Below are 19,195 nucleotides of genomic sequence, written 5' to 3'. Positions count from 1 at the left end.
GTCTAAGCAAACAGTCCAACAGCTACAAACTCCATCCTTGGGAGCAGTAAACGAGATCAAATGCTGTTCCATGGCCTCTGACTATGTGCAGGCTAATAGAAAAGGAAATGCTTGTCCATTTCAACCTCTACTTTCATTTATTTGCTTTGGTCTCTTGTCACTGGCACTCAGGGGTTATGGGGTTATAGTATGCAGGCTGCAGTTCCCCCCCCAGTTAGCCTGGCTTGTGGCCATTGAGTGGGGGTGAGGGTGTTTTCCAAACAGCCATCCCTAAGAAAACTTGGTCCAGGCTAAAACGTATCACCATCACTCAGAGCTAAATTGGTTACATACTGGTGCACCCCCCGCCCCTTTCTGTTTCATGGGAGTAGACCAGACATTGGATAACTATACTTTTAAATATGCTTTGTGGAAAGTATATAATTGTTTCCTATACTATTCAAATCCATCTGACATTAGATCATATTTGATCGTCATGATACATTTATATCTTAACATTTTGTACATGTCCATTCTCCTGGATGTCCATTGTCCCTGGTGTAGATAATGAAGTCAAACCAGTGCAACCAATGATATTTTGTACTGATAACTATAAATAAGGAGTGACGCTCAACGACTGCATGACTCTTTCAACATGCCACTGAAAAGGTTGAAAGCTGCAATTGATTTTATGACACCTGAAAATACTGCAGAGAAATTAAAAGCCATTTCCAATCATTGCAAACAGAAAGCTGGAAGCTTAGCAAAAACAACTTTTAACCTCTTTGCCCGTCTTGTTTCAAACACACCCTATACCATCTTTAAAGAGATAGTTTACTCCGTATACAAACATGATTTTCCATCTACCTTGGCTGTAGTTCATTCAAGAAGGCAGTTTTTGGGGATATTTTGTTTCCTTTACACAGTTAATAGACACATGTTGTTACTGTTAGTACTGTTACTGTTCTTTTTTTTTTTTTTTATCCCCTTTGCTCCCCAATTTTCGTGGTATCCAATCGCTAGTAATTACTATCTTGTCTCATCGCTAGAACTCCCGTACGGGCTTGGGAGAGACGAAGGTCGAAAGCCATGCGTCCTCCGAAGCACAACCCAACCAAGCCGCACTGCTTCTTAACACAGCGCGCCTCCAACCCGGAAGCCAGCCGCACCAATGTGTCGGAGGAAACACCGTGCACCTGGCCCCCTTGGTTAGCGCGCACTGCGCCCGGCCCGCCACAGGAGTCGCTGGAGCGCGATGAGACAAGGATATCCCTACCGGCCAAACCGGACGACGCTAGCCCAATTGTGCGTCGCCCCACGGACCTCCCGGTCGCGGCCGGCTGCGACAGAGCCTGGGCGCGAACCCAGAGGCTCTGGTGGCGCAGCTAGCACTGCGATGCAGTGCCCTAGACCACTGCGCCACCCGGGAGGCCCTACTGTTAGCATTCTTAGTAGCAATTAACATGAACCTGTTCTTGTGCCTGTGTAATAACACTTTAATTACTTTTGGAACATTTTATTAGCATGCTGTTAAATAACACTTTGGTAATTGCATTTTAATTGCATAGCAATGAGCTGAGTTTTTGCAACTACTGTACATCAGATGAATAGTGACTTGTATGTATTATTATGCAATCATAGAGCAATTCCAAAGTCCTATGTAACAACAATGTTACTATTGTAGTAATCAAAGTTGCTACACCTGTATAAGAACTTGATGTCAAGTGTTACTTAATTACCTTGTCTGAATATATGAAAATATATCATTTTTAAACTGCGAAAGTGGTCTACTCTAATGTTGAGATGATTCCACGAGCCTCAGGTATTTAATTCTAGACTATATATTACGATTCATATACGATAGCCCTCCAAACTATGTGGTCATGATCATATATTTAGACTAATTCAACTGCTTGTTGTGGTTTTTGGTTCTTCAGCAAATATTTGACAGCCATCAATAAGTGTTTGTTTTGTTTTCAACTAACGTGCATGTTTTCAAATACCTTCAAATATTATTTTATTTTTTTGAGAGGTATTTAAAATATTTTGTAATATTATTTGTTTTTCTGAGACCTGTATTTGAATATCATAGAAAATAATAACCTTTAGTTGAAACTCTAAATTCAACTACCTCAAGTATTTGAAAAGTTGGTATTTTCAAATAAACTACAAAATAAAACTATTTTCTGGGTAGACAGAAGCTTTGGCCTGGATGGAGGCTGTGGGACCTTATAGGGAGGTATGGAGGCACTAAGCGACAACAGGAAAATGAGGAAACCATGTTTTAACAAGGTTTTCTAATGTTGTCCTAATCACATCCAAGGGAATAGAGGTATGGTATAGGCTAGGGCTGAACCCATTTAGTAAACTCGTCGATAGGCTGTTGGTCGACCAACATTTCTTTAGGTCGAGCAGTTTATACAGTACCAGTCAAAAGTTTGGGCACACCTACTCATTCCAGGGTATTTCTTTATTTGTACTATTTTCTACATTGTAGAATAATAGTGAAGACATCAAAACAATGAAATAACACATATGGAATCATGCAGTAACCAAAGAAGTGTTAAACAAATCAAAATATATTATATATTTGAGATTCTTCGAAGTAGCCACTCTTTGCCTTGATGACAGCTTTGAACACTCTTGGCATTCTCTCAACCAGCTTCACCTGGAATGCTTTTCCAACAGTCTTGAAGGAGTTCCCGCAATTGCTGAGCACTTGTTGGCTGCTTTTCCTTCACTCTGCGGTCCAACTCATCCCAAACCATCTCAATTGGGTTGAGGTCGGGTGATTGTCGAGGCCAGGTCAACTGATGCAGCACTCCATCACTCTCCTTCTTGGTCAAATAGCCCTTACACAGCCTGGAGGTGTGTTGGGTCATTGTCCTGTTGAAACAAATGATTGTGGGACTAAGTGCTAACCAGATGGGATGGCGTATTGCTGCAGAATGCTGTGGAAGCCATGCTGGTTAAGTGTGCCTTGAATTTTAAATAAAATCACCAACAGTGTCACCAGCAAAGCACCCCCACAGAATGACACCTCCATGCTTCACGGTGGAAACTACACATGCGGAGATCATCCATTTACCTACTCTGCGTTTCACAAAGACATGGTGGTTGGAACCAAAAATCTCATCAGACCAAAAGACAGATTTCCACCGGTCTAATGTCCATTGCTTGTGTTTCTTGGCACAAGCAAGTCTCCTCTTCTTATTGGTGTCCTTTAGTAGTGGTTTCTTTGCAGCAATTCGACCATGAAGGCCTGATTCATCCAGTCTCCTCTGAACAGTTGATGTTGAGATGCGTCTGTTACGTCAACTCTGTGAAGCATTTATTTGGGCTGCAATTTCAGAGAAAAGTAACACTAATGAACTTATCCTCTGCAGCAGAGGTAACTCTGGGTCTTTGTGGTTTTTGCTAATGCACTTGAAGAAACTTTCAAAGTTCTTGAAATTTTCCGGATTGATTGTCCTTCGTGTTGTAAAGTAAAGTAATGTAAAGTAAAGTAATGATGGACTGTCGTTTCTCTTTGCTTATTTGAGCTGTTCTTGCCATAATATGGACTTCGTCTTTTACCAAATAGGGCTATCTTCTGTATACCACCCCTACAATGTCACAACACAACTAATTGGCTCAAACGCATTAATTAAGAAGGAAAGAAATTCCACAAATTAACATTTAAGGCACACCTGTTAATTCAAACGCATTCCAGGTGACTACCTCATGAAGCTGGTTGAGAGAATGCCAAGCGTGTGCAAAGCTGTCATCAAGGCAAAGGGTGGCTACTTTGAAGAATCTCAAATATAAAATATATTTTGATTGGTTTAACACAATGGTTTAACACAATAAGAAAAACCCTGGAATGAGTAGGTGTGTCCAAACTTTTGACTGGTACTGTATATATACACACAGTATATATTTTTTAAAGTTTCATGGTGTACAAAACACCTGCCTGATTCTCACCTGGCTGAGTGGACTAATCCATTGTGGAGGCCGTGGGGATGGCACAGTCCACCACCCTAAGACATGTGCTACTGAAATTGGATATGATTATTACATAAGAAAAATGGTGCAACACTAATAAAAACCATATTATTTTATAACAAATGCACTTTCTCTGGCATTGGATAGAGGTCGCTGTCCGCGGTTCTGAAACATCGGTGTGCTGTTGAATTGGCGCCTTTTCCTAGACAATGTAGATACAGTATGTGCATAATAGCAAAGTTACCCAGCATATAGGTGTTGAGAACAATGGGTCGGAGGCAGCAGTTGAGTTAGGAGACGAGAAAACAGCCCTTGCCATAATTGTCTAACTTTATTAAGACTATAGTTAACAGCCTAACTGTTAAATGTGCCTGGCTTTATAAATCCTCCATGTACAATAAGGAAATCAGTCAATTGAAAAAAAAATATTAGGCTCTAATCTATGGATTTCACCTGACTGGGCAGGGATGCACTCACTGGGGAGCCAGGCCAAACCAATCAGAATTAGTTTTTCCCCACAAAAGGGCTTTATTAAAAAACATTTTGATACAACAGTAGCTAGCATGGGGAGAAGTCTGTCTATAATAAAGTGCTGCTCATTCTTAACAGTACTATCAACAAGGCAGGTCCTACAGGCCCTAGTTTTGTCGCACCTGGACAACTGTTCAGAGGGACTTAGGAACATTTGCAATTGGCTCAGAACAGGGCAGCACGGCTGGCCCTTGGATGTACACAGAGAACTAACATTAATAATATGCATGTCAATCTCGCCTGGCTCAAAGTGGAGGAGAGATTGACTTCATCATTACTTGTATTTGTGAGAGGTACTGACATGTTGAATGCACCGAGCTGTCTGTTTGAACTACTGGCACACAGCTCGGACACACATACCCCACAAGACATGCCACTAAAGGTCTCTTCACAATCCCCGAGTCCAGAACTGTCACGACTTCCGCCAAGGATCTCGGCACCGCCAAGGATCGCGTCCTGCTGACTATGGATCGCTGGAAGAGAAGAGGAGTTCCTCCCGCGCTTCCACCAGCACCACCAAGGGCACCACTACTCACCCCTCCTTCACCCGGTCCCAGTGGGATTCAGCTCGCTCTTCTGAGGGAGTATGATGGAACGGCTGCGGGATGTCAGGGGTTCCTACTCCAGCTGGAGCTCGACCTGGAAACCGTCCACCCGGCTCCTGTCTCTCAGGGAAAGCCCTGGAGTGGGCCAACGCAGATTGGGGGGAAGGAGAAGCGGTGTTGGACCAATTCAAGGATTTCACGTCCTGAACGTCTCGTACACCTTAGGCAGGGGACGAGAAGCGCACAGGAGTTCGCTTTGGACTTTCGGACCCTGGCCGCTGGCGCGGGATGGAACGACTGGGCCCTGATCGATCACTACCGTTGTAGTTTACGCGAGGACGTCCGTCGGGAGTTTGCCTGCAGTGACACCACTCTCACCTTTAACCAGCTGGTGGACCTGTCCATCCGGCTGGATAACCTGCTGGCTACCCGCGGACGTCCAGATCAGAGTCTGTCGATTCCATCCCCCAGCACCACCGCTCATGGAGCTGGCTCATCCGGATACCTCTTTGGCGTTCATAGTGGAGGTGGACGCGTCCGAGGCTGGGATAGGAGCCGTGCTCTCTCAGCGCTCGGGTACGCCACCAAAGCTCCGCCCCTGTGCCTTATTTTCGAAGAAACTCAGTCCGGCGGAGCGAAACTATGACGTGGGGAACCGGGAGCTGTTGGCTGTCGTCAAGGCCTAAGGGGGCTAAACAACCTTTTCTCATATGGACTGACCACCGCAATCTGGAGTAAATTCGGGCGGCGAGGAGACTTAACCCTCGCCAGGCACGGTGGACTATGTTTTTTACCCGTTTTGTTTTCACCCTATCCTACAGACCAGGTTCCCAGAACGCGAAGACAGACGCACTGTCCCGGATGTATGACATCATTTGAGTCAATTGGAGGTGTACCTGTGGATGTATTTCAAGGCCTATCTTCAAACTCAGTGCCTCTGCTTGACATCATGGGAAAATCAAAAGAAATCAGCCAAGACCTCAGAAAATAAATTGTAGAACTCCACAAGTCTGGTTCATCCTTGGGAGCAATTTCCAAACATCTGAAGGTACTACGTTCATCTGTACAAACAATAGTATGCAAGTATGAACACCATGGGACAACGCAGCCGTCATACCGCTCAGGAACGAGACGCATATTGTCTCCTAGAGATGAATGTACTTAGGTGCGAAAAGTGCAAATCAATCCCAGAACAACAGCAAAGGACCCAGTGAAGATGCTGGAGGAAACAGGTACATAAGTATCTATATCTACAGTAATACGAGTACTATATCGACATAACCTGAAAGGCCGCTCAGCAAGGAAGAAGCCACTGCTCCAAAACCGCCATAAAAAGCCAGACTATGGTTTGCAACTGCACATGAGGGCAAAGATCGTACTTTTTGGAGAAATGTCCTCTGGTCTGATGAGTTAAAAATAGTACTGTTTGGCCATAATGACCATCGTTATGTTTGGAGGAAAAAGGGGGAGGCTTGCAAGCCGAAGAACACCATCCCAACCATGAAGCATGGGGGTGGCAGCATCATGTTGTGGGGGTGCTTTCCTGCAGGAAGGACTGGTGCACTTCACAAAATAGATGGCATCATGAGGGAGGAAAATTATGTGGATATATTGAAGCAACATCTCAAGACATCAGTCAGGAAGTTAAAGCTTGGTTGCAAATGGGTCTTCCAACTGGACAGTGACCCCAAGCATACTTCCAAAGTTGTGGCAAAATGGCTTAAAGACAACAAAGTCAAGGAATTGGAGTGGCCATCACAAATCCCTGACCTCAATCCTATAGAAAATCTGTGGGCAGAACTGAAAAAGCGTGTGCGAGTAAGGAGGAAACCTGACTGTTACACCAGCTCTGTCAGGAGGAATGGGCCAAAATTCACCCAACTTATTGTGGGAAGCTTGTGGAAGGCTACCCGAAACGTTTGACTCAAGTTAAACAATTTAAAGGCAATGCTACCAAATACTAATTGAGTGTACATAAACTTCTGACCAACTGGGAATGTGATGAAAGAAATAAAAGCTGAAATAAATCATCCTCCCTACTATTGTTCTGACATTTCACATTCTTAAAATAAAGTGGTGATTGAGACTTGAGTCAGTATGTTGGCAGCAGCCACTCAATGTTAGTGATGGATGTTTAACAGTCTGATGGCCTTGAGGTAGAAGCTGTTTTTCAGTCTCTCGGTCCCAGCTTTGATGCACCTGTAATGACCTCGTCTTCTGGATAATAGCGAGGTGAACAGGCAGTGGCTCGGGTGGTTGTTGTCCTTGATGATATTTTTGGCCTTCCTGTGACATCGGGTGATGTAGGTTTCCTGGAGAGCAGGTATTTTTCCCCGGTGATGCATTGTGCAGACACCGCACTACGCTCTGGAGAGCCTTATGGTTTTGGGCGGAGCAGTTGCCGTACCAGGCGGTGATACAGCCCAGGATACAGGTCCTGGGCTGACGTGGTTACACGTGGTCTGCGGTTGTAAGGCCGATTGGACGTGCTGCCAAATTCTTTAAAATGACATTGGAGGCAGCTAACGGTAGAGAAATTAACATAAAATGATCTGGCAACAGCTCCGGTGGACATTCCTGCAGTCAGCATGCCAACTGTACGCTCCCTAAACACTTGCGACATCTGTGACATTTGGTTGTGTGGCAAAACTGCACACTTTAGCCTTTTATTTTCCCAAGGTGCACCTGTGTAATGATCATGCTGTTTAATCAGCTTCTTGATATGCCACACCTGTCAGGTGGATGGATTATCTTGACCAAGCAGAAATGCTCACTAACAGGGATGTAAACAGATTTGTCCACAAAATTTGAGAGAAATAAGCTTTTTGTGTATATGGAAGATTTCTGGGATCTTTTATTTCAGTTCATGAAACATGGGACCAACACTTTACATTTTGCCTTTATATTTTTCTTCAGTGTAGGTCTAAAGTATGATGAAGATCTGAGAAGTCAGTGGTATAACTTTGATAGAAAGATAGATGATGTGGACAAGGTTAAAAAGTATTTGTAGCCGGAGCGGTTATAGATTAGAGGACATGATTGATGAGCACACATGTCAAGTAATCAAAACCTGGGTTTAATTTGGCACCAGTGGGGATCTTGTGTTTAAGCCCAACACTTTTTAACAAGCTTCGGTTCAGACACAAACAATAACTTCATTTAGTTCTCAGACTGAAAATAAATTACTGGGGAAGATATAACTTAATTTCCTGCGTCACGCTGTGCGTTTCTCAAATCTAAATCTCTCGCATCCCCCTCCAAATGGCCGAGCTAATCTCATCATCTTTCACTTTTTTAATGTATTGCAATAATTCAGGCATTGCCGGCTTTTATTTTTTAATAAATAAGGGCTTACTGACTGTAGCATGGGGCCATAAGTATTGCTCATATCCCACAAGGACAAACAGAAATGAGTGTGGGCCAATACACACACAAGTGTTATACGCACTTCAATACCTCCATCTATTGGTGCAAAGTCAAAATACAGCCTAAGCTCCCTTAGAATGCTGAAAAGGCTTCTTTTCAAGCATTTACAATACTACAGACCCTGAAAAACAGCCTATACATTGTCTACATAGTATTGGAAATAATGCGTACCAAAGGAATCAGAGATTTAAAAAGAAAAAAGGGTAGCCTCGTGTGCATACTGTCTGAGCTGTAGCCAACTCTCGTCTTACATCATTGCAATGGTGGGCCATAACACTAGGCTAATACTTTTTACACAACATACAGTACTTGAAAGACCCTTTGGACTTGTGATCGACCTGGGCCGTGATAATTTGTGCAGCAACGGAAAACGTTTAAAAACTGTTTTGCAACAGACAACGAATAGGTACGTTTGTTATTGGAAAAGTCCAGGTACAGTCCCACCTTGTTCCAGGCCGTCTTCTTGCGTTTGGTGCCCAATGATAACGACCCTGCATTTGGCCTAAAACGGCTGCCATTGATTGCCTTCTGAAGGAGAGATAGAAGCAGCCTAGGGCAGCAGGGTCTATTTCTAGTCAGACCCGGTCTCCGTGGTGATCTGTGGTGATTCGACAATCACATGCAGGGACCTTCAGGGAATGGACTTGCCAGGGCGCTGATTTATGTACGGAAAGTTGAAAACGAGGCCTGCTATGAGAATCGCTTTATTCTTTCGACTGAATTACATAATTGAGGCCCTGGCACGTTATTATTTCCAAGCTTATGTCAGGGCCACCCCCCCCCCCTATTATCTTTCTCTCAGTCAGTCACTTGTAACGGCCCGACAATCCATCCTCACCCTCCACCCTTGACCTACCCGTGACCCATGGCTCCGTTGGCAGGCTTGACGATAAACGTCTTCTGCTTGCGTTTCCGCCGCAGCTCCTTCACGTAGTTCTGAAACTGGGTGTACTCGGCGGGGAAGATCCACGTTTTGGGAATAAAACCGTACTCCTGAGGCTGGCTCTTGATCATTCTGTGTGCGGGGAGAAGAGAAAGGGAGTGGGGACAATAAGAGGAATAAATATCTTCACTGTAAAATTGTTTATATAACAAACCCCAAAGCTTTGTATAATGCTTAGCCAATTACTAACTAGTAACCAACTTAGTGGTGTAAAAGAACAGGAAAGCACTTACTTGGACATATTCCTTGCCAAACAGTCTTTCCGGCAAATCTCCCCCATCCCAGGGAAATGGTTAATTCTCTACAGAAAAAGACATGCAGACATAAATGTTTTTGAGGCCATTGCGCCGTTTACCTCCAACTTCGCCCCCCAAAATTGAAACATTAAAGAGAAAACCCTGACGTGAGATTACAATGTTCTGACATTTATGCCCAATTACGGACTCAAAACAAAAGGTGACCGTTAGACTTTTCTTAATCTCTATTTGGTTTTCCCCGTCGTTTTTTAATTTAAAACGAAAAAAGACGATCAATCTTTACTCCAAGGGGCAAGGTAATTGGTTGTGCATCGGAGCTCCGGCAATTGTAGGCAGTGACAGATGAATGAATTGCTTTGAATGCGGAAGAGAGAAAAAAGCCTGGGCTTTCTGTATTCTTTGACCAAATGAGGTTGAACAGGGGCGTTAATTAGGCTCGTATGAACTGCAGCTTGACAGCAAACTTCCCAAGTAAATCACAGATCGAGAGAAAGAAGGAATGAAGAAAATAAACACGAACACGTGTGTGAATGGAATCCGTGATTATACATACGAGACAGATGTAATTAGGTGCTCTGAGATTTGGGAGAAATCTCACAATTAGGATGAAAGCTGTGCATGTGAGAGGCATCATGAGTGAAAATCAAAACCGTTTGTTCAGGGATTCCTTTTATTCTCCTTTTTTCTGTTGTAAGCTTATGAGACTATTGCATCTGAAAGTCGAATCATTCTAGCTATGCAAAGTATGTAGTGATACTTCCAATTGCCACAGAGAGACATGTTGAGCATATACCCTACAGAAGTAATGTTCAACCAGTTTTGTTCCAACCTACACTTCCTGTATCTTCACTTAGCTAAGCCTAATTCCCTTTGACTCTGCAGTGCTTTAATCGATCATTACTGTCCGGGGTAATCAAATAGCTGATTCCGAAGATGGATGGCTAGCACATGGCGCTAGCTGAGGAGGTGAAGTTCACACAGCAGGGAGAGCTCAAATGCAGTTGGGGCCATTTTCAAAGGAACACAAAGACCTCTGAAAAACCTTTGTTATTGTTTTGACTGAGCATTACTGTTGACGTCTCAGTTATTTTCGAGAGAGAGCTTCTGTCTCCAACGAAGGACCTAGAGCAGTGCCTAGATCTTCTGCACAGATTCTGTCAGACTTAGGCCCTGACAGTTAATCTCAGGAAGACAAAAATAATGGTGTTTCAAAAAAGGTCCAGTTGCCAGGACCACAAATACAAATGCCACCTAAGACAGTTGCCCTAAAGTACACAAAAAAACTATACCTACTGTACCTCGGCCTAAACATTAGCACTTCAGGTAACTTCCACAAAGCTGTGAACGATATGAGAGGCAAAGCAAGAAGGGCCTTCTACAGAAGGAACATAACATTTTGCATCCCAATTAGGATCTGGATAAAAATACTTAAACAGTTATAGAAACCATTTCCCTCTATGGATGTGAGGTCTGAGGTCCACTCACCAACCAAGAATTCACAAAATGGGACATACACCAAATTGAGACTCTGCATGCAGATATCTGCAAAAACATCCTCAGTGTACCATGTAAAACAACAAATAATGCATGCAGAGCAAAATTAAGCACCTAAAAGGAATTCTCAAACCTTCCATAACAAAGCCCTCACCTACAGAGAGATGAGCCTAAAGAAGAGTCCCTTCAGACAGCTGGTACTAGAACAAACATACCCCACAGAGCCCCAAGAGAGTATACAGAACATAGCCCTATTTGGTAAAAGACCATATTATGTCAAGAACAGCTCAAATAAGCAAAGAAAAATGACAGTCCATCATTACTTTAAGACATCAACCATCAAGCGCTATGATGAAACTGGCTCTCGTGAGGACCGCCACAGGAAAGGAAGACCCAGAGTTACCTCTGCTGCAGAGGATCAGTTCATTAGAGTTAACTGCACCTCAGATTGCACCCCAAATAAACGCTTCACAGAGTTCAAGTAACAGACACATCTCAATATCAACTGTTCAGGAGACTGCGTGAATCAGGCCTTCATGGTCGAATTGCTGCAAAGAAACCACTACTAAAGGACACCAATAAGAAGAAGAGACTTGCCTGGGCCAAGAAACACGAGCAATGGATATTAGACCGGTGGAAATCTGTCCTTTTGTCCAAATTTGAGATTTTTGGTTCTTTGTGAGACGCAGAGTGGGTGAACGGATGATCTCCGCATGTGTGGTTCCCACCGTGAAGCATGGAGGTGTGATGGTGCTTTGTTGGTGACATTGTCTGTGATTTATTTAGAAGTCAAGGTACACTTAACCAGCATGGCTACCACTGCATTCTGCCGCGAAACGCCATCCCATCTGATTTGCGCTTAGTGGGACTATCATTTGTTTTCAACAGAACAATGACCCAACACACCTCCAGGCTGTGTAAGGGCTATTTGACCAAGAAGGAGAGTGATGGAGTGCTGCATCAGATGACCTGGCCTCCACAATCACCCAACCTCAACCCAACTGAGATGGTTTGGGATGAGTTGGACCGCAGAGTGAAGGAAAAGCAGCCAACAAGTGCTCACCATATGTGGGAACTCCTTCAAGACTGATGGAAAAACATTCCAGGTGAAGCTGGTTGAGAGAATGCCAAGAGTGTGCAAAGCTGTCATCAAGGCAAAGGGTGGCTACTTTGAAGAATCTAAAAAATAAAATATATTTTGATTTGTTTAACACTTTTTTGGTTACTAAATTATTCCATATGTGTTATTTCATTGTTTTGATGTCTTCACTATTATTCCCCAATGTAGAAAATAGTAAAAATGAAGAAAAACCCTTGATTGAGTAGTTGTGTCAAAACTTTTGACTGGTGCTGTTTGTACAGACTCAGTTTGTACGGCCGTGCTATCGAGACAGACTGACAGACAGACCTGGCTCTCAAAAGAAGACAGGTCATGTGCACACTGCCCACAAAATGAGGTGGAAACCCAGCTGCACTTTCTAACCTCCTGCCAAATGTATGACCATATTAGAGACACATATTTCCCTCAGATTACATAGACCCACAAAGAATTAAAAAAAAAAAAAAATCCAATCTTGATAAACTCCCATATCTATTAGATGAAATACCACAGTGTGCCACCACAGCAGCAATATTTGTGACCTGTTGCCACAAGAATAGGGCAACCAGTGGAGCACAAACACTGATGTAAATACAACCTATATTTATCTCTTTATTTATTTTCCCTTTCATACTTTAACTATTTGCACATTGTTACAATGCTGTACTATTTGCACATTGTTACAATGCTGTACATAGACAATAATATAACATTTGAAATGTTTACTGTTAATTTCTAATTGTTTATTCCCCTTGTTTAGTTCCCTTTTTGTTTATTGTCTATTTCACTTGTTTTGGCAAGGTAAATATGTTTCCCATGCCAATAAAGCCCATTGAAATGAATTGACGGACGTCAGCAAGACAAAGGAGCTGATCGTGGACTACAGATAATGGAGAGCCAAGCACGCCCCCATTCACAGCGGCGGGGCTGTAGTGGTGCAGTTTGAGAGCTTCAAGTTCCTCTGTGTCCACATTACTAAGGAATGATCATGGTCCACACACACCAACTGTCATGAAGAGGGCACGACAACGCCTCTTCCCCCTTAGGAGACTGAAAAGATTTGACGTGGGCCGTCAGATCCTCAAAAAGTTCTACAGTTGCACCATTGAGAGCATGGTGACTATTGAGAGCATCTTAACTGACTGCATCACAGCTTGGTATGGCAACTGCATGGCATCCGACTGCAGGTGCTACAGAGCGTCGGTCGGCATCCGACCGAGGTGCTACAGAGCGTAGTGCCTACGGCCCAGTAATTCACTGGGGCCGAGCTCCCTGCCATCCAGGAGGTGTCAGAGGAAGGCCCTAACAAGTCATAGACTGTTCTCTCTGCTGCCACACGGCAAGCGGTACCGATGCACCAAGTCTGGAACCAACGGGAACCTGAACAGCTTCTACCCCCAAGCCATAAGACTGCTAAATAGTTAGATAGTTAACCAATTGATACCCAGACTATCTCCTTTGAACTCTTTTGACTCTGATACAGTTTATTGATACTGATAGCTATATGTACATATCTACCTCAATTACCTCGTACCCCTGCACAACGACTCGGCACTGGTACCCCGTAAATATAGCAAAGTTATCGTTAATCATTGTGTATTTATTCCTCTTTTTATCATTTCTCTATTATTACTCCGCATAGTTGGGAAGGGCCAGTGAGTAAGCTTTCACTGTTAGTCTGCACCTGCTGTTTACAAAGCATATGACAAATGCAATTTTGATTCGGAGAGAGCGAGAGGGTCTGTCATTATAAAGTGACTGGCACTATGACAGGCCGGCGAACTCTTCATGTGATCTGGCTGTTGTACTGGAGAAGCCCGGGTCACAGCAGGGACTCTGACATGCCTCGTCTCCAAACCTCCCCTCCATCTCCTCTTCTCGGATGCCGAAGCAGAGCAGTGCGTGTAAGCAGCACTGGGCCGTGGGGGTTGAACCAAGGAAACTAGTTAAAACGAGTTAAAGTCAAATCAAAGCTTCCTCCTGCTCCCCTTCGTGGTACACTGGCTGCTGCTGAGGCGCTCACCTTGTCTGACCGTGGCCGTTCTCACCTGGTGTGACACGACAGCACTGAAGGGTCGTAAAGCTACGCAAGCAACAGGGGGCAACTCTGGCTGGTCCCTGGGCTTGACCAAGTGAGGTTGGTCACTTATTCATAGGTAAGCCAATGATGGTCTTAAAGGATTGAAACTACACTTGTTTTACAAGATATGTTGTACAGTGGCAAGAAAATGTATGTGAACCCTTTGGAATTACCTGGATTTCCGCATAAAATGGTCATCAAATTTGATCTGACCTTCATCTAAGTCACAACAATAGACACACACAGTGTGCTTAACTTGTAGTTGTTTGTGTGTTATTAGTTTAAGCACACTGTGTGTGTCTATTGTTGTGACTTAGATGAAGGTCAGATCATGTCTTTATTGAACACATCATGTAAACATTCACAGTGAAGGGTAAAAGAAAAATATGTGAACCCTTGGATTTAGTAACTGGTTGACCCTCTTTTGGCAGCAATAACCTCAACCAAACGTGTTCTGTTGTTGCGGATCAGACCTGCACAACGGTCAGGAAGAATTTTGGACCATTCCTCTTTACAAAACTGTTTCAGTTCAGCAATATTCTTGTGATGTCTGGTGTGAACCGCTCTCTTGAGATCATGCTACTGCATCTCAATCGGGTTGAGGTCAGGACTCTGACTGGGCCACTCCAGAAGGCGTATTTTCTTCTGTTGAAGCCATTCTGCTGTTGATTTACTTCTGTGTTTTGGGTCGTTGTCCTGTTGCATCACCCAACTTCTGTTGACCTTCAATTGGCAGACAGATAGCTTAACATTCTCCTGCAAAAAGTATAGATAAACCTGGGCATTCATTTTTCCGTCGATGATAGCAAGATGTCCAGGCCCTGAGGCAGCAAAGCAGACCCAAACCATGATGCTCCCTCCACCATACTTTACAGTTTGGATGAGGTTTTCATGTTGGTGTGCTGTGACTTTTTTCTCCACACATAGTGTTGTGTGTTCCTTCCAAACAACTCAACTTTAGTTTAATCTGTCCACAGGTGCTGGATGTTCCACAGCGAACTTCAGACGTGCAGCAATATTTTTTTGAGAAAGCAGTGGCTTCTTCAGTGGTGTCCTCCCATAAACACCATTCTTGATTAGTGTTTTACGTATCGTAGACTCGTCAACAGAGATGTTAGCATGTTCCAGAGATTTCTGTAAGTCTTTAGCTGGCACTCTAGGAATCTTCTTAACTTCATTGAGCATTCTGTGCTGTGCTCTTGCAGTCATTTTTGCTGGACAGCCACTCCTAGGGAAAGTAGCAACAGTGCTGAACTTTCTCAATTTAGAGATAATTGATGAACATCAAGGCTTTCAGAGATACTTTTGTAACCCTTTCCAGCTTTATGTAAGTCAACAATTCTTAATCTTAGGTCTTCTGATATCTATTTTGCTCGAGGCACAGTTCACATCAGGCAACGCTTCTTGTGAATATCAAAACTCACATTTTGTGAGTGTTTTGTATAACGTTAACCAACATCTCCAATCTCATCTCAATGATTGTACTCCAGGTTAGGTGACTCACTCAACCACTTTTTTTTTGTTTGCCCGCAAGAGAGGAGTGCCCACATTTATCCAATAGGTGTCTCCATAATGACAATCTAAAATTACTTCAACTTGTTCTCTGCATTTTTCCATTTGGTTGGTAGGACTGGAGAAGTACGTAGCTAACTGCTAGTGCTAACTCTATCCCTTAGATTTCCCCAAACTAATATAAGAGACGTACCATGGGGTTAGATATCAAATCTGGTGTTATTTGGACCTATGATTCATAAGAAATATGTTTTTCAAAAGGTTTTCAAAAATGTCCAAGATGGAGGAAAATCTATCCTGATGGGTCCTTGAGGCAAATTTGATCAGCATGAGGAAAGACACCTACATATACAGTTTCAAGTCTCTAGGTCAAACGGGGTGGCGGATGAGAGTTTGTGAGACCGCTTATAACAGCACCGCCTATAGGCCAATCAGCGCCACTGTTTTTGACCAAGTTACTCATGGCCTCTAGTTTCTGTGTGCCAAATTAGAAATAAAGTTACCAATCTACACTGAGTATACCAAACATTAGGAACACCTACACCGAGTTGAACCCTCCCCCTAGGACTGGGCGATATATCAAGTTTTCCCCCCGATATATTCGACTATGTTTTAGCGCGATATGGAAAATGCCTGTATCGCAAGAATCGAGGTTCTGTTATAATGTTGCAATGTTTTACAAATGCAGCATCTCACTGTCTCTTCTGTCAGCCCAATGTCGAATCATGTCCCAATTGAGTGACAACACGTTCACGGAGGTTATCCACCAATCACAACCCTAGACAGCCTTTCACAAATTGTAACCACGCCGCAGAAGTGTAGCGGCAGTAAGAGTTCCACCAAAATGGAAAGTGAGGAAGCCGGCTCAGCCTCTCGTGAGGAAATCATCAAATCAAATGTATTTATAAAGCCCTTCTTACATCAGCTGATATCTCAAAGTGCTGTACAGAAACCCAGCCTAAAACCCCAAACAGCAAGCAATGCAGGTGTAGAAGCACAGTGGCTAGGAAAAACTCCCTAGAAAGGCCAGAACCTAGGAAGAAACCTAGAGAGGAACCAGGCTATGCCGGGTGGAGATTATAACAGAACGTGGCCAAGATGTTCATAGATGACCAGCAGGGTCAAATAATAATAATCACAGTGGTTGTCGAGGGTGCAACAGGTCAGCACCTCAGGAGTAAATGTCAGTTGGCTTTTCATAGCCGATCAATTCAGAGTATCTCTACTGCTCTCTATCATCCCCAAAAAGGGCAGCAATGTTTTTTCAGTAATATGGAAGTGGTTCGGGTTTAAGAGGTCTGATGTTCAGCAAACGAATGTCCTGTGTGAAACGTGTCGAAAGACAATTGCTACGAAAAGCAGCAGCACAACCAACCTCTTCCATCACCTGCAACTGAAACACGCGGTGGAATGGGAGGAATGCGTGAGATTACGCAATGCCGATTCCAGTCGCCCGATTCCCAAAACGTCTGCTAAAAGACAAACTACCATAGTCGCATCCTTTCCAAACGTAATCCCTTATGACAAGAAAAGTTTGAGGTGGAAGGAGATAACGGATGCAGTGACCTATTACATAGCGAAAGATATGGTTCCAATCTTTACAGTAGAAAAGCCAGGCTTTAAGAAGCTAGTAGGTACAGTTGACCACAAATATCAGCTGCCAAGCCGCAAGTATTTCACAGAAGAAGCCCTGCCGCGATTATACACTGCTACCCGCAAAAGAGTCGCAGAGAAGCAGGCTAGTGTTTCCTATTTTTCCACCACAGTCGATCTACGGTCGAGCAGAACGTCAGAGCCATACCTAAGTTTTACAGTCCATTACATAAATGAAGACTGGAAATTGCTGACGCGCTTGAACAACGCAACGCGTTGCGCTTGGATCCGCCTGCTTTGGACACAGGATATTTAAAGTGCAACAAAAAAGTTATGTTCAGGCCAGCTGTAGGCTAATGTGTTAGTAGTTGTGTCATTCTGGCAATCCAACAGCAAATAACCACAGGCTGTTTTAATTATAACAACAAATTAACTAAATTAATACATTTTCAATCAAAATTATTATATAAATTACATATTCAAACAGCTAGTGGTCAAACATTCCTAAACAATAGAATAGACGTGGGTGGGAGGGGGGGTGGTGTTGGTTAGACAGGTCAACTGAATGCTGTCCTTGTCACATTATTGAACATGCTGCCATTCTTAGAATCCTTTCTTTCTTCATTCTTTTCAGAGAATGGTGGGAAAGACCCACGAGTTGACCGTGCCATTGGGTTGTGCAAGAAGGTGGTCAGCACCTTTTCCTTCAGCTGGAAGAAGAGAGACTTGTCTGTAGCACAGGCTGAGCTCAGTCTACCCACCCACCAGCTCATCTCACAGTCCCCCAACCAGGTGGGGGTCAAGACAGAAGATGATAGAACGAATCCTGGAACAAGAAAAGGACATAGCCCGAGTCCTGGGCTCAGAGAAAAAAAGCAGGCACCTGGTGCCCAACTATCAGGATATTGATGTGTTGGAGTCAGTGAACAAAGCCATAGGCCCACTACAGGAATTCACTGACACGCTGTCTGGGGAGAACTACGTCAGCGTCTCATACCTCAAGCCTGTGCTAAACCTGTTCAACAGCAGCCTCCTGTAGCCAGACGAAGGTGAGGGCACGCTCACAAAGAAAATCAAGAGTGCCACACTACAGTATCTCAATGACAAGTACGAAGATCCTGTTACAGTTGAACTCCTTGATATGGCCCCGCTGGTGGATCCCTGTTTCAGGACAACATATATAGCAGATGACAAGATTGAGAGCATCAAACAAAGAGCTGTTTTGGAGCTGAAGTCTCTGCTAGCTGAGGAAAGCCCACGTCACCCTGGTCACAACTGTGCACCAAGAAGAAGAAAGTGAACCTGTGTCTAAGAAGGGCAAGAAAACACTTGCAAGCTTCTTCAAGAAGACACTGCTGTCTGGCACACAGTCAGAAGAGGACATCAAAACTGAGTTGTCAAGTTACTTGATGATGTCCCCTGACACAGACAAAGACCCACTTGAGTGGTGGAAGCTCCATGAGGCCAACTTCCTGTGCATTCCTGCTATAAGTGCCCCTTCAGAGAGGGTCTTTAGCACAGGTGGGCACATTGTGACATGTCATTAGACAGGCTTGTGTTCCTCGCCAGAAACTTGTGAAGAACAAAGTAAAGGAAGATATTTTGTTTGACAGAATATTTATTATATGATTTATTATTGTGCAAATTCTTAATTCTTAATTTTTTATTTGATTTGCATACAATGATGACAGCCTGGCAAGCAGTGTTGTTCATTTGTTTTGCACAAATAGGCCTTTAATAAAGAAAATTCAA

General features: G+C 43.6%; 1 protein-coding gene across 1 annotated transcript in view; it reads right to left on the bottom strand.

The window, feature by feature from the left end:
* Positions 1-19,195, bottom strand: part of ttll7 (tubulin tyrosine ligase-like family, member 7) — a 110,909-nt gene that overhangs the window by 50,519 nt on the left and 41,195 nt on the right. Inside the window, exons 5-6 of the mRNA XM_039002058.1 lie at positions 9,642-9,709; positions 9,322-9,480 (exon numbers count right to left, since the gene is read on the bottom strand). Coding sequence (XP_038857986.1) covers positions 9,322-9,480; positions 9,642-9,709 — 227 coding nt within the window. The remainder of the gene's footprint in view (positions 1-9,321; positions 9,481-9,641; positions 9,710-19,195) is intronic.

The sequence above is a fragment of the Salvelinus namaycush genome, chromosome 10 (genome assembly GCF_016432855.1).
Source record: "Salvelinus namaycush isolate Seneca chromosome 10, SaNama_1.0, whole genome shotgun sequence".
Classification (NCBI taxonomy): Eukaryota; Metazoa; Chordata; class Actinopteri; order Salmoniformes; family Salmonidae; genus Salvelinus; species Salvelinus namaycush.
Note: the sequence above shows the minus strand (reverse complement) of the source record. Positions and strands in the feature narration are given on the sequence as shown.